The 13838-nt window shown below is 41.8% G+C and overlaps 1 protein-coding gene across 2 annotated transcripts in view; it reads left to right on the top strand.

The window, feature by feature from the left end:
* The window catches only part of scarb2b (scavenger receptor class B, member 2b), a 79556-nt gene that overhangs the window by 31248 nt on the left and 34470 nt on the right, over window positions 1-13838 (top strand). For both annotated transcript variants that reach the window (XM_061876592.1, XM_061876593.1), the window contains exons 3-6: window positions 12257-12404; window positions 12476-12667; window positions 12744-12835; window positions 13251-13370. In XM_061876592.1, coding sequence (XP_061732576.1) covers window positions 12257-12404; window positions 12476-12667; window positions 12744-12835; window positions 13251-13370 — 552 coding nt within the window. The remainder of the gene's footprint in view (window positions 1-12256; window positions 12405-12475; window positions 12668-12743; window positions 12836-13250; window positions 13371-13838) is intronic.

A 13838-nucleotide genomic window follows, 5' to 3' on the forward strand; every position in this document is an offset into this window, starting at 1 on the left:
ACAGGATCGCTGACTGGTCTGCCGGCTTCCAGCGCCCCTTACAAAAAAGATGACATACAGGTAAACAAGGGGGGGGAAGAAAAAAATAGAAGATTAAAATAAAATTAAAAAATCGGTCTTAGCCTAGGCCGTGGAGTGGGGGTGCAGACTGAGGCCAGGGGGAAAAAAAACAAAAAACAAAAACACAACAACTCATAGCCATAGTACACATCCCTCTTCCATGTGTGTAAGAGGGAAACATCAAACATCAAAGAACACAGAGGACATTAAAGACATTAAAGCAGCAGATACAACCAGACACTTCTACATACAGCTATGAATAAAAAGTAAAATAAACATATCCACTGTGGTGGCCTCTGCGGTGTTCCACGCCATCGTCTGCTGGGGAGGAGGGAGCATGGCCAGAGACAGAAGCAGACCCAACAAGGCAACCAAGACAGCCGACTCCACTCTCGGCCAGTGTCCAGTCCGCATGGATGAGCGAGGATACGTCCAAGGTGACTGAGGTGTCCGACACCTGCTCACCCAGTCGAGACACCGCGGAGCCTCTCCGTCCCAGTAGCTCAGTGCTAGCTCCACAGTCCTGTCCCCTCATCCGCATCTCCTCCATTACATCCAAACAGACTCTGGTGTAGCAGACACCCAGCAGCTGGTCTCCATGGCCAAAAGGCTCCCGGGAGGCAGATCCAGAAGTCCACAAAAAAAAGCACCACAGAGGTCACGAAAGTGCCACCCCTTGTCACACAGTCCCAAAGGGTCCCGGACCAAAATGCAAAAAAATATAATAACACATGAAAACAAGAGGGAAACACAAAAGGATGACACAAGAGCACAGAGCTCCTGCCTACAGCAGCCACTACAGCAGCGCCATCTTGGGGAAAAAAAGAAAAGAAAAAATATCGCCCAGCCCTAGTTCATTCTGTCTCTTGACTCAACAAATTGGACAATCAAGGATTATTCTTGCTCACCGAGTCTCACTGAGCAGCCCTGCTAGCAACTTAAAGGTTCCAAGTTTAATTCCCGCTTCCGTCATCGTAGTCACTGTCGTTGTGTCCTGCTCCCAGTGACACCCACACTGATTTATTTGTAGCTTAAAGGCCTACTGAAATGAGATTTTCTTATTCAAACGGGAATAGCAGGTCCATTCTATGTGTCATACTTGATCATTTCGCGATATTGCCATATTTTTTGCTGAAAGGATTTAGTAGAGAACATCCACGATAAAGTTCGCAACTTTTGGTCGCTAACAGAAAAGCCCTGCCTTTACCGGAAGTATGTGCGCGTGACGTCACGAGTTGCAAGGCTCCACACATCTTCACATTGTTTATAATGGGAGCCACCAGCAGTAAGAGCAATTCGGACCGAGAAAGTGACAATTTCCCCATTAATTTGAGCGATGATGAAAGATTTGTGAATTAGGATATTGATAGTGAAGGAATAGAAAAAAAAAAATAAAAGTGACTGCTCCGGGCGACGGCAGTGTGAGCGTTTCAGATGTAATTAGACACATTTACTAGGACAATTCTGGAAGATCCTTTATCTGCTTATTATTTTAATAATTTTTTAGTGAGATTTTAAAGATTATAAAAGATTGTAAAGACATACCTCGAGGTCGGATGGCTGCAGTGAACACAAAGTGTCTCCGAGAGAAGCCGAGGAGCCAAGCTTCTGCTGCAGGACGACGAATAATCAAAATGATTTCTCCGGTAAGGTATATATATTACAATTTCCCCATCCAAAAACATGCTGGTTGACGTAGAGAAAACATGTTAGCCTGACCGCTCTGCTTCTCAACAAACAAAGAAACATCGGCTGTGTCTTGGTGCTAAAGACAGCTGCAATACACCGCTTTCCACCAACAGCATTGTTTTTTATAGTCTCCATTATTAAATGAACGAATTGCAAAAGATTCAGCAACACAGATGTCCAAAGGGTGAGGATGGGCACCCACACCTGCACACCCTCAGCCTCAGCAACGGATCACCTCAGGGCTGCGTGCTGAGCCCCCTGCTCTACTCACTCTACACCCACGACTTCACAGCCACCCACCCTGGCAATCACATCATAAAGTTTGCCGATGACACAACGGTGGTGGGCTGCATCTCTGGGGTCGACGAGACGGCATACTGGGACGAGGTGGAGCAGCTGGCAGTGTTGAGCAGGGTGAAAAACCTGAAGCTGAACCAGCTCAAGACCCAGGAAGTGATCTTGGACAGCAGAAGGAGAAAAACTACAATGCAGCCCTCCTGTACATCGATGGGGGCTGTGTGGAAAGAGTCTCATCCCTACGCTTCCTGGGAGTTCACCTGGAGAAGGACCTGTCCTGGAGGACCAACACCACGGGCATCATCAAGAAGGCACAGCAGAGGCTCTACTTCGTGAGAGTATTCAGGAATCACCACCTGAGACAGGATCTACCGGTGTCCTTCTACCGCTGTTCTGTGGAGAGTATCCTCACATACTGCATCTGCGTATGGTTCTGCAGCTGCACAGCAGCAGAGAGGAAAACTCTCCAGAGGGTTGTCAACTCGGCCCAAAAAATCATCAGGTTCTCCCACTTCGAACGTCTGCCTTCTGGCAGACGTTTCAGAACCATGCGAACCCGCACAAATAGACTCAAGAACAGTTTCTACCCCCGGGCCATAACTGCACTAAACGCAGCTGGAATGTAAATTAAAATAAAATAAAAAATAAAATAAAAACTCCCTCATGTGCAACATGAGGAAGCCACCGGTCAATTACGACCCGGGAATGTGCAATCACTGGTTACATGCCAACTGGACAATATTTACCATATTTATTCACATATTTAATCCACAATAAAAAGCCTGCACAGCGTAGGAAGTAGGAAATACTGACTCCCACCCCCTCAGCACACTGGGAATCAGCACTACTCCTCTCTAGTCATTTTACAAGTCACTTTATACTTTTTATTGTCTTGTTTTTTACATTGCATCTTAGAGTGGTCTTAGGCCATACTGTATATTGCATATTGTGTATATTGTGTTGTCTCTGTATATTGTGTGGTTTCTTTTTTTTTTTTTTTTTAAATGCAAAGCACCTCAGGGAAGCTATCTAAATTTCGTTGGACCTGTACCTGTACAATGACAATAAAGATCATTCATTCATTCATTCAAAATGCTGTGTAATTATGCGATTAAAGCAGACGACTTTTATCTGCGAGTGGTGCAGCTGCTAATATTTCCTGACAGTCAGTGACGTCACGCGTACGCGTCATCATTCCGTGACGTTTTCAACAAGAAACTCGCAGGAAATTTAACATTGTAATTTAGTAAACTAAACTGGCCGTATTGGCATGTGTTGCAATGTTAATATTTCATCATTGATATATAAACTATCAGACTGCGTGGTGGGTTGTAGTGGGTTTCAGTAGGCCTTTAAAGATGTTAATAATGGTTTTCACTATAAAGGGCTTTAAAGAGGAAAAAAAGCGCTATATAAATATAATTCACTTGTAAAGTACACGCTACACATACATAGGTTGTTGTTAACACTAAATATAGCCTTCAGTCTCTCACTCAAATATGTCCGTGTGCGACATAAAAAACCAATTTAAACGCCAATCCTTCATCTGCTTGCATCCTAGTTCTGCCTTCTCCTCAGCTGTATTATATGGAAATACTGTTACCTCCTAACTGCTTCTCATTCATCCACAAGAGCAACAGCTTTTCGACCTTCGCCCTCTGTCCTTGCGAATATATTCTAAGCCTTTGGGAAAGTCATCAACCACATGAACTTCATTTTTTATAAATGTTGCAATTTTGGACTTGTTTCGTCCATATTTGCTAATCAATATGTGCGTTTCGTCCATATTTGCTAATCAATGTGTGCGCCGTTGGCACCGCCGTGTACTCCTCGCTAATATGTAAACAAAACGTGATGGAGGTCCCCTGCCTCTTAAAACTGGCCGTGCCCGTGTTTACAGGAAGTAAAGTCATCAAAATGGCATCTACCATAGTGTTTCCAGCGGCACACAAAATGAATGAATGAACAAAGCTTTTGTACGGCGAGACATTGTTCGCACACGGAGGCATATATGGCTTGACCTAAAGGTTTGTTGACTGAAAAGTGTGACATTTGGTGGGCATAACGATGCCGGATTTGTTCTTCCGTGGATGCGTCGGACAAGAACACAACGTAAGGTAAGAAATAAATGATTTATTTAACTAATAAAAGGCTAAGAACAAAAATACTGGTGCTAGGCAGAAAAGGCAAACAAAAGGCGCTAGCATGGAAGAAAACAACAGAAAAACTAACACTTGGCACAAAGGCACAAAAAGGAAAACAAAACCACTAGCATGAAAACTAGGAATAAATAAAGCGTAGCGTGAAAGCTAGCGAGTAAGAGCATGGAAAACAGTCGCCACTTGTTGCAAGAGAGCAAATTAGGAACCGAGAACGAAATAACAAAAGGGGCAGGATTAAATAAGCCAGTAATAACGAGGAACAGGTGTGCGTCGAAAAGAAGGGGCAGTTGAAAACTAATGAGCAACCATGGTAACAGACTAAACAAGGAACTAAGACAAACATTGGCAGACTATAATACACAAATGGAACGAAACACGAATATGGAATGATCCGAGCAGCGAATCATAAAAAAAAGGTCCCAAATAATCGTTTGTAAATCAAAGTTCCACTTTAAACCTTTTTTTTTAATGTAATACAGACTGTTGTTGAGGCATGAACCAATTATTCATGTTTACATAGTTTGTATGGGGAACTTCGCTTCACTGTACAAACTGTTCCACTGTACACACAAAAACCTCATTTAAAGTTAAAGTACCAATGATTGTCACACACACACATGAGGTGTGGCAAAATTATTATATGCATTTGACCCATTTCTCTTGATCACCACATGGGAGGTGAGGGGAGCAGTGAGCAGCGAGCAGCAGCGGTGGCCGCGCCCGGGAATCATTATTGGTGATTTAACCCCCAATTCCAACCCTTGATGCTTAGTGCCAAGCAGGGAGGTAATGGGTCCCATTTTTATAGTCTTTGGTATGACTTGGCCGGGGTTTGAACTCACAACCTACCAATCTCAGGGCGGACATGCTAACCATTAGGCCATTGAGTAGATAAATAGGTTAAATAGGCTGAGTTGAATCACTTTGCACTTGCTTTTAATTGCCTTTGTAGCTCTCTCGCAACACGCTTACTAATTCATTCATCCATTTTCTACCGCTTGTCCCTTTTTGGGGTCGGGGGGGGGGGGGGTGTGCTGGAGCCTATCTCAGCTGCATTCGGGCTGAAGGCGGGGTACTCTCTGGACCAGACCTGGGCAAATCAAGGCCCGGGAGCCACATGCGGCCCATTAAGCTTTTCAATCTGGCCCGCCGGACATTCCCAAATAATTTTTTTAGATCTTTAAGATGGAACGTGTAGCTGCCATTATTTTTTCTAATGACCGTAAGTCTTGAAAAATACAAAGAATTTCAATGGTTGGAATCTATGCTTTTAGAATCTAGTTAGTTACTACCACCCTAGGGAGGTGTTTAGGGCACGTCTGACCGGCAGGAAGCCACGGGGAAGCCCCGGGACATGTTGGGAAGACTATGTCTCCCAGCTGGCCTGGAGGGAGGAGCTGGATGAAGTGGTTGGGGAGAGGGAAGTCTAGGCTTCTCTGCTTAGGCTGCTGCCCCCGCGACCCAACCTCGGATAAGCGGAAGAAAATGGATGAATGGATGGATGGTAAACTAATTTGTTACTATCGTCATCTAATTAGTTACTATAGTAATCTACGTCACAGCAGCTCAGACGAGGCACCAAGCAGTGTGGGCGGGAAGCGTTTCCACAGATGCGGAAGGAGATTTTCACAACAAAGTTCTAAAGCTTTGTGATATATCAGATGTATCAGAATGTAGGTGTCAGGCTTGGACTTGGTCTTGGGTTGTTTTCCCGAGGTGCAAAACGATTGATCCATCCATCCATTTTCTACCGCTTATTCCCTTTCGGGGTCGCGGGGGGTGCTGGCGCCTATCTCAGCTACAATCGGACGGAAGGCGGGGTACACCCTGGACAAGTCGCCACCTCATCGCAGGGCCAACACAGATAGACAGACAACATTCACACTCACATTCACACACTAGGGCCAATTTAGTGTTGCCAATCAACCTATCCCCAGGTGCATGTCTTTGGAAGTGGGAGGAAGCCGGAGTACCCGGAGGGAACCCACGCATTCACGAGGAGAACATGCAAACTCCACACAAAAAGATCCCGAGCCTGGATTTGAACCCAGGACTGCAGGACCTTCGTATTGTGAGGTAGAAACGGTAGAAAATGGATGGTGCAAAACGAATGGAGTGGAAACGGCGTGAAGGTAAAGACATCTTTATTTTAACACCAAAACTAAAAACAGGAATACAACAAAAACACTCACAATGGAGGTACAAAACTTGGGCTATGAAACTAAAGATTACCACAAAGGCTATAAACTATAAACATGAAACAAAACACTTGCACTATGGCATGAATAACAAAAACTTATTGTGACTGAGACAAGGGAATGAGAAGCAGCATGGATATCATGGGTGCAGGAGGTGATGTTGCCAGACTGACTACCTGGTAACTGTGGCTTAAATAATGAACATGATAAATGCAAACAAAGTGAGACAAGACAGGTGAACTGATTGGTCGTCATGGTGACAAAACAGGGAGTGAAAAAAAAGGAACTTTAAAGAGTCCAAAGGTCAAAAGCACCTGGTATTCCTAGGTAGTCTCCCATCCAAGTACTAACTAGGCCAGACACTGCTTAGCTTTGAGAACAAACGAGATTGGGGATGTTCAGGGTAGTATGGCCATACAAACTCGTGAAAACTAATGAGTTGGCATGGTAACAAGACAAAAAAGGAAATGGAATAAAGAACTAAATGTCCAAAAAACTAAACCGAACATGACCAAAACAAAACATGATCCATAAGCGTGACAGTAGGTGGGTTTATTTTGTACCGTTCGCGTTCAAATTTCACTGTTTGTTGCATTTTTGTTGCGTTTCACTTGATTGTAAAATATGTCGATCTAAAATATGTCTATCGAAAGGGGGGTGACATTCATATTTTGTCAATATTCAGTGTTTTATCGTTCATAGAAAAATGTAAAATTCCATTATGCTTTTTAAGGCGATCTGTCATAATGTTTTTAGCATTTAATCAGACATTGTTGTGAGGTTTTGTATTAATGTCCCTAAAAATAGTTATCCCGTGCCCAGACACATTTTTTTCTCTAAATGTGGCCCCCGAGTCAATATAATAGCCCAGGGCTGCTTTGGACAATAGTACATGCAATTTTACAGTTTGCGCACGCTGTTTCAGAATCAGAAATACTTAATTATTTCCCTAAGGAAATTAAAATTTTCAGCACAACCCCATTCAAGATCAGACAAACATTACAGCTTAGCGTGTGGTATTTGGATCTTAGTAGATGAGGCCAAAGTGTCTATGTCTGTCCATCTTGTGTAATGTGAGCAAAGCTGTTGTAATGTGGCTGTTATTGCTCAACACTCATACTAAGGCTGGGCAACTTCTGCTTCTTTTTTTTAATCTAGAAATTTGAACCCATTTATTAAGGATTTTGGAAGTTGGAAGACTTCCATGTAGAGCTGATGTCTAGTGCAACATGTCGTGTTGAGACAACCATTTCGAAACCCTTAAATTGGTATCAAGGGTCATGGACTGCTTCTGCAGCGCATGCTATCATTTATGACCAAAAAGCTAAGTTACAGTATTGACCAGAATAGATAATGCCCGTGATTACAACACCTCTCTCCTTCAAGAAATGTTTTTTGGGGGAAAAATGGTTTATTCATGTTCTTATTATCTGACAATTTTAATATCGATGACAATTACAAAGTACATCACATTTCTTAATTTTTAAGGACTCTCTTCTAGTAAAGGAAATAAAATGAATTATATTTATATAGCGCTTTTCTCTAGTGAATCAAAGCGATTTACCTAATAAAACCCAATATCTGTCATGTCTTTTGATCATGTCTTATTTGGCTACGTTCTGTTGACCTTTGGACTCTTTAAGTTCCGGTTTTTTTTCACTCGTTTTGTCGCCAATGTTACTCATTGTGTTCACCTGTCTCTGATTAGTGCTCGCCCACTCACCTGTTTCCCGAGCACTAATCAGAGGCAGTACTTAAGCTCGTCTTTGCCAGTCAGTCGCCTTGGCGTCATTGTGTTCTTTTCATGCTCTGTACATGCTAGTTTTTTCTTGCCAAAGTCCATGCTGCTCTTGTCAAGCCATAGTAAATGTTGTTTGATTTATGTTCATAGTTTGTTTATGTGTTAGTTTTGTTCCTTAGCCAAGTTGTGCCTCCGCTGTGAGCGCTTTTAGTTTGTACCTTTTTTTTAGTTATTCTGTCATAATGGGGGGGTCCCAGCTTGCTGCGGGGTCGTTCTCCCAGGAAGACAGACGGACTACTCGGGACATGGCGTTAAGGTAAAAACCTTATTTAATTTTAACTAAAAAAAGGTACAAACAAAAAGCGCTCACAGCGGAGGCACAACTTGGCTAAGGAACAAAACTAACACAAACAGACTATGAACATAAAACAAACAATACTTACCATGGCTTGACAAGAGCAGCATGGACTTCGGCATGAAAAGAACACAATGACGCTAGGGCGACTGACTGGCAAAGACGAACTTAAATACTGCCTCTAATTAGTGCTTGGGAAACAGGTGAGCAGGCGAGTACTAATCAGAGACAGGTGAACACAATGAGTAATGGCGACAAAACAAGGGAGTGAAGAAAAACGGGACCTTAGAGTCCAAAGGTCAACAGAACAAAGCCAAACAAGACATGGTCAAAATACATGACAATATCTAATTTACATTTAAAGCACTGTGGGTGGCACTGGGAGCAGGTGGGTAAAGTGTCTTGCCCAAGGACACAACGGCAGTGATTAGCATGGCCGAAGTGGGGATCGAACCTGGAATCCTCAAGTTGCTGGCACGGCCACTCTACCGCCCCATGTATAATAACATATGTAGATATATATGTAATGTAGTAATATTTATAATAACATTTACATATTTCCTTCATCACTGATTATTACTCACTGCAGACTTTATGAGAGCCAACAACATAATAAAACTTCACTTACAGTACAAGGTCTGCTGTCATTAGGATGCCGACTGCTAGGATGTTCATATATTCCCATTTAGGTGAAGAATTACTCAAAATCCTCATCAAGAAACTGGGTGGGAGGCAGTAAGGTGATTCAAAAAGAAAATGCCTAAATTATCCCTCAATATTTCAAAAATGAAAAACAATAGCAAACCATAGCTTCAACAGATGTGTTGTACATAACTTCGAGTATTCATTTCATGCTTTAAAAGTGCTCAATGTGGCCACCACCGGACGCACGGACAACATCAAGACATCAAACGCCTTCTGTTGAGGAGTCGCCATTTAGAGGGTAAATAAACACGTGGTCTTCACCAAAACGGTGAAAACTTGGATAACTCCTGTATCAAATGACCATTGATTCAGTCTATTACAATGCTTTAGAACTGAATAAATGCGTGAGGGTTTTGGCGTATTCGTTTTGAATCTACCTGTATTATAACTCCTCTGCTATTTGCAAACACTTTTTCCCAGCAGGGCTATATCTATCATAGGTAACTGGTGTGCGCTGATGTGCAAGCTACCGGTACTTAAAAAAATGAGCTACAAGTTACTCTTGATTAAATGTCCCTAAGCTACAGGTGAAGGTATCTCCCGAGAATTAAAGCAAGCTACACGGCAAAAGTAGCTTGCTACATCAAAGCTACATTTAACAGTATTTATATCTATATCAATCAATCAATCAATGTTTACTTATATAGCCCTAAATAGGCCCACATGTATAAGCCATCCATCCATTTTCTACCGTTTGTCCCTTTTGTGGTCGCGGGAGGGTCACTGAAGCCTTTCGGGGTTGCGGGGGGTCGCTGGAGCCTATCTCAGCTGCATTCGAGCGGAAGCCGATGTACACCCTGGACAAGTCGCCACCTAGTCGCAGCCACATTTAATATAACTGAGTGTACAAAAAGGGTCCATTACTTTTAACTATCTTTCATTTAGCTTGGTAATGACACTACACAACTACGTCTAGGGTCCCCGCACCTCTCTGTATACCCCTATAATGTTATTATTTTTCTTTGCCTACAGTAAAAAAAAACAGCATCTATCTTCAAACCCCGTTTCCATATGAGTTGGGAATTGTGTTAGATGTAAATGTAAACAGAATACAAGGATTTGCAAATCATTTTCAACCCATATTCAGTTGAATATGCTACAAAGACAACATATTTGATGTTCAAACTGATAAACTTTTTTTTTTTTTGCAAATAATCATTAACTTTAGAATTTGATGCCAGAAGCATGTGACAAAAATGTTGGGAAAAGTGGCAATAAATACTGATGAAGTTGAGGAATGCTCATCAAACACTTATTTGGAACATCCCACAGGTGTGCAGGCCAATTGGGAACAGGTGGGTGCCATGATTGGGTATAAAAACAGCTTCCCAAAAAATGTTCAGTCTTTCACAAGAAAGGATGGGGAGAGGTACACCCTCTTTGTCCACAACTGCATGAACAAATAGTCAAACAGTTTAAGAACAACGTTTCTCAAAGTGCAATTGCAAGAAATTTAGGGATTTCAACATCTTCGGTCCATAATATCATCAAAAGGTTCAGAGAATCTGGAGAAATCAATCCACGTATGCGGCATAGCCGGAAACCAACATTGAATGACCGACCTCTGATCCCTCAGACTGCACTGTATCAAAAATCGACATCAATCTAAAGGAGATCACCACGTGGGCTCAGGAACACTTCAGAAAACCACTGTCACTAAATACAGTTCGTCACTACATCTGTGAGTGCAAGTTAAAGCTCTACTATGCAAAGCGAAAACCATTTATCAACAACATCCAAAAACGTCGCCGGCTGGGCCCGAGATCATCATGTCATCCGGACGTAAGGGGAAGCGAACCATCCAGACTGTTATCGACGCATAGTTCAAAAGCCAGCATCTGTGATGGTATGGGGGTGCATTAGTGCCCAAGGCATGGGTAACTTACACATCTGTGAAGGCACCATTAATGCTGAAAGGTACATACAGGTTTTGGAACAACATATGCTGCCATTTAAGCGCCGTCTTTTTCATGGGCGCCCCTGCTTATTTCAGCAAGACAACGCCAAGCCACATTCAGCACGTGTTACAACAGCATAGCTTGGTAAAAAAAGAGTGCGGGTACTTTCCTGCCCCAACTGCAGTCCAGACCTGTCTCCCATCGAAAATGTGTGACGCATTAAGCTGTACATCAAGCAAGAATGGTAAATAATTCCACTTTCAAAGCTTCAACAAATAGTTTCCTCAGTTCCCAAATGTTTATTGAGTGTTGTTAAAAGAAAAGGTGATGTAACACCGTGGTGAACATCCCCTTTCCCAACTACTTTGCCACGTGTTGCAGCCATGAAATTCTAAGTTAATTATTATTTGCAAAAAAAAAAGAGTTTGAGTTTGAACATCAAATACCTTGTCTTTGTAGGGCATTCAATTGAATGTGGGTTGAAAAGGATTTGCAAATCATTGTATTCAGTTTATATTTACATCTAACACAATTTCCCAACTCATATGGAAACGGGGTTTGTATCTATACATGTGTATGTATGTATATATGTATGTATATACAGTATATATGTGTATGTATGTGTGCATATACAGTACATACACATACAGTGTATATATATACACATTAATATATATATATATATACATATACAAATATATATATATGTGTGTATGTGTATATATATATAGACATTTGTGTGTACGTGTATATATGTATGTATATGTGTGTGTGTGTGTATGTATGTATGTACATGTGTGTGTGTGTATGTATGTATGTATGTACATGTGTGTGTGTGTATGTATGTATGTATGTATGTGTATATATATATATATATATACATACATACCGTTTTTGAAGGCCTCTATTACGTGTCTATAGCGAAAGATATTGATATCGTTTTCACGGCCCAGCCTTACACTGACATGAGCTTTGGCCTGATCACTGGCCGTATAACAACCCGCACCACATTCAAGTAAAAGCGCTTGTGCACACAGAATAAATTTCATGATTAATCTGTGTTTGTAAATGACTAATGCAATGATATTTTGTGATTAATCGTATGAATGGATTCGTTAAATTTGATAACCCTACTTTTTGTGTCTGCGAAGAGAGTACAGGTACAAGGACAATGTTACCATGGTGGACGATGGCAAAATGGTGTCGGCGTACAACACAAAAAGCTTTGTGTTCCTGAGAGAAAAATCTGTGGGTGACCCAGCGTTCGATAACATCACCACCGTCAACATACCTGCTTGGGTACGTCAAAGGAAATAAAAAGTGCTAGGGTATTCTTCTAAAGTCTAAACGCCTTCAATTGTCTCTGTTAGGCGGTGATGAACAAGGTGAAAGGGAGCTTCTTTAGGGCGTCTATGGTGAACATCTGGATGAACACCATCAAGAGCGGTTTTTTCACCACACGCACAGTGGATGAACTGTTGTGGGGCTACGAGGACCCCCTGTTGGTCCGCGCTGCTGCGGCCAACCCTGAAGTTGAGACCACCTTTGGCCTGATGTACAAGGCACGGACAGCTTTAACTTCTTGTCAGGTAACCAAATATATTCGCAAAATGACATGTATGTTTTTTGTTACCATAGAAAAATGGAAGCAAAGACGGGGAATTTATCTTTCACACGGGGGAGCAGAACTATTTGGATTATGGCAGAGTGGAAACTTGGAAAGGTCAAAGGTAACACATTCCTTCCCTTTTGTTGTCCAATATGCTGAAACTGCATGATTTAAGGCAAAAATAGGGCCTAGGGTTCTTTTCCTTTTATGATTGTGCCCGGATGTTTTCTCATAGGACGGGGCAGGATACGCTGAAACCGTAATGGCTGCAAAGTGACTGTTTAGGCTTTGTTATCAGCGGTACTGCATTCTCTCTACCAAGTGCCCCTTTCAGATAATTATCATGAAACGTTTCGCTGTAATTTAGTGTCATTGAGATGGAAATGATAATAAGTAGGATAGCCGACCAACAATAATGAAAAACGTCTTGTTTAATCACGTATTCCCTCTAATTACAAACTGTAGTTACTGAACTTTATCCATCCAGCACCAAGTAGAAAACCTTGAATCTGAAAATACTTCAAAATGTTTTGCAGACAACTGACCTTTTGGAACACCAACCAAAGCAACAGCATCAATGGATCCGATGGAGGTGCTTTCCATCCCCTGCTGAAAAAAGATGAACGCATTCACATCTTCACCCCAGACCTTTGCAGGTATTTCCACAAAAGACTTTCTTATTTGTATCGGCCATTGTGTTTGGGGGCTGTCATTTAGTCTCGTCATGATTAAAACCTTGCAAAAAGGTGAGGAAAATATCGAGGGGTTGGGTGGAGGTTGTAAATGCTCATGGGAAGAAAAAATACATCATTACTGTTTGAAAGAAATCAAGCAAACAATGTTTCAATGTCAAAATGTGCAGTGCTGGCGTTGTTTTTCTCCAACAAACACTGTCCTGTAAATGTTTGTAACGCATCCTTTTTAATAATGCTCACAGGGACTCTAAAATGTTTACAAGGTCCTTTTGGATCGTGGTCCTTTTATATCAAAATAGTTTGTGCTGTCTTTTCATGTGACTCACTGGTCCATATGCCAACATTGAATGGCTAAATAACATAAGCATAAAAAATAACAGACGTAAAACACGCATACTTTCTAAATAAGTAATAAATATACCATGTCTT

This window comes from Nerophis ophidion, linkage group LG17 (genome assembly GCF_033978795.1).
Source record: "Nerophis ophidion isolate RoL-2023_Sa linkage group LG17, RoL_Noph_v1.0, whole genome shotgun sequence".
In the NCBI taxonomy this organism is placed as follows: domain Eukaryota; kingdom Metazoa; phylum Chordata; class Actinopteri; order Syngnathiformes; family Syngnathidae; genus Nerophis; species Nerophis ophidion.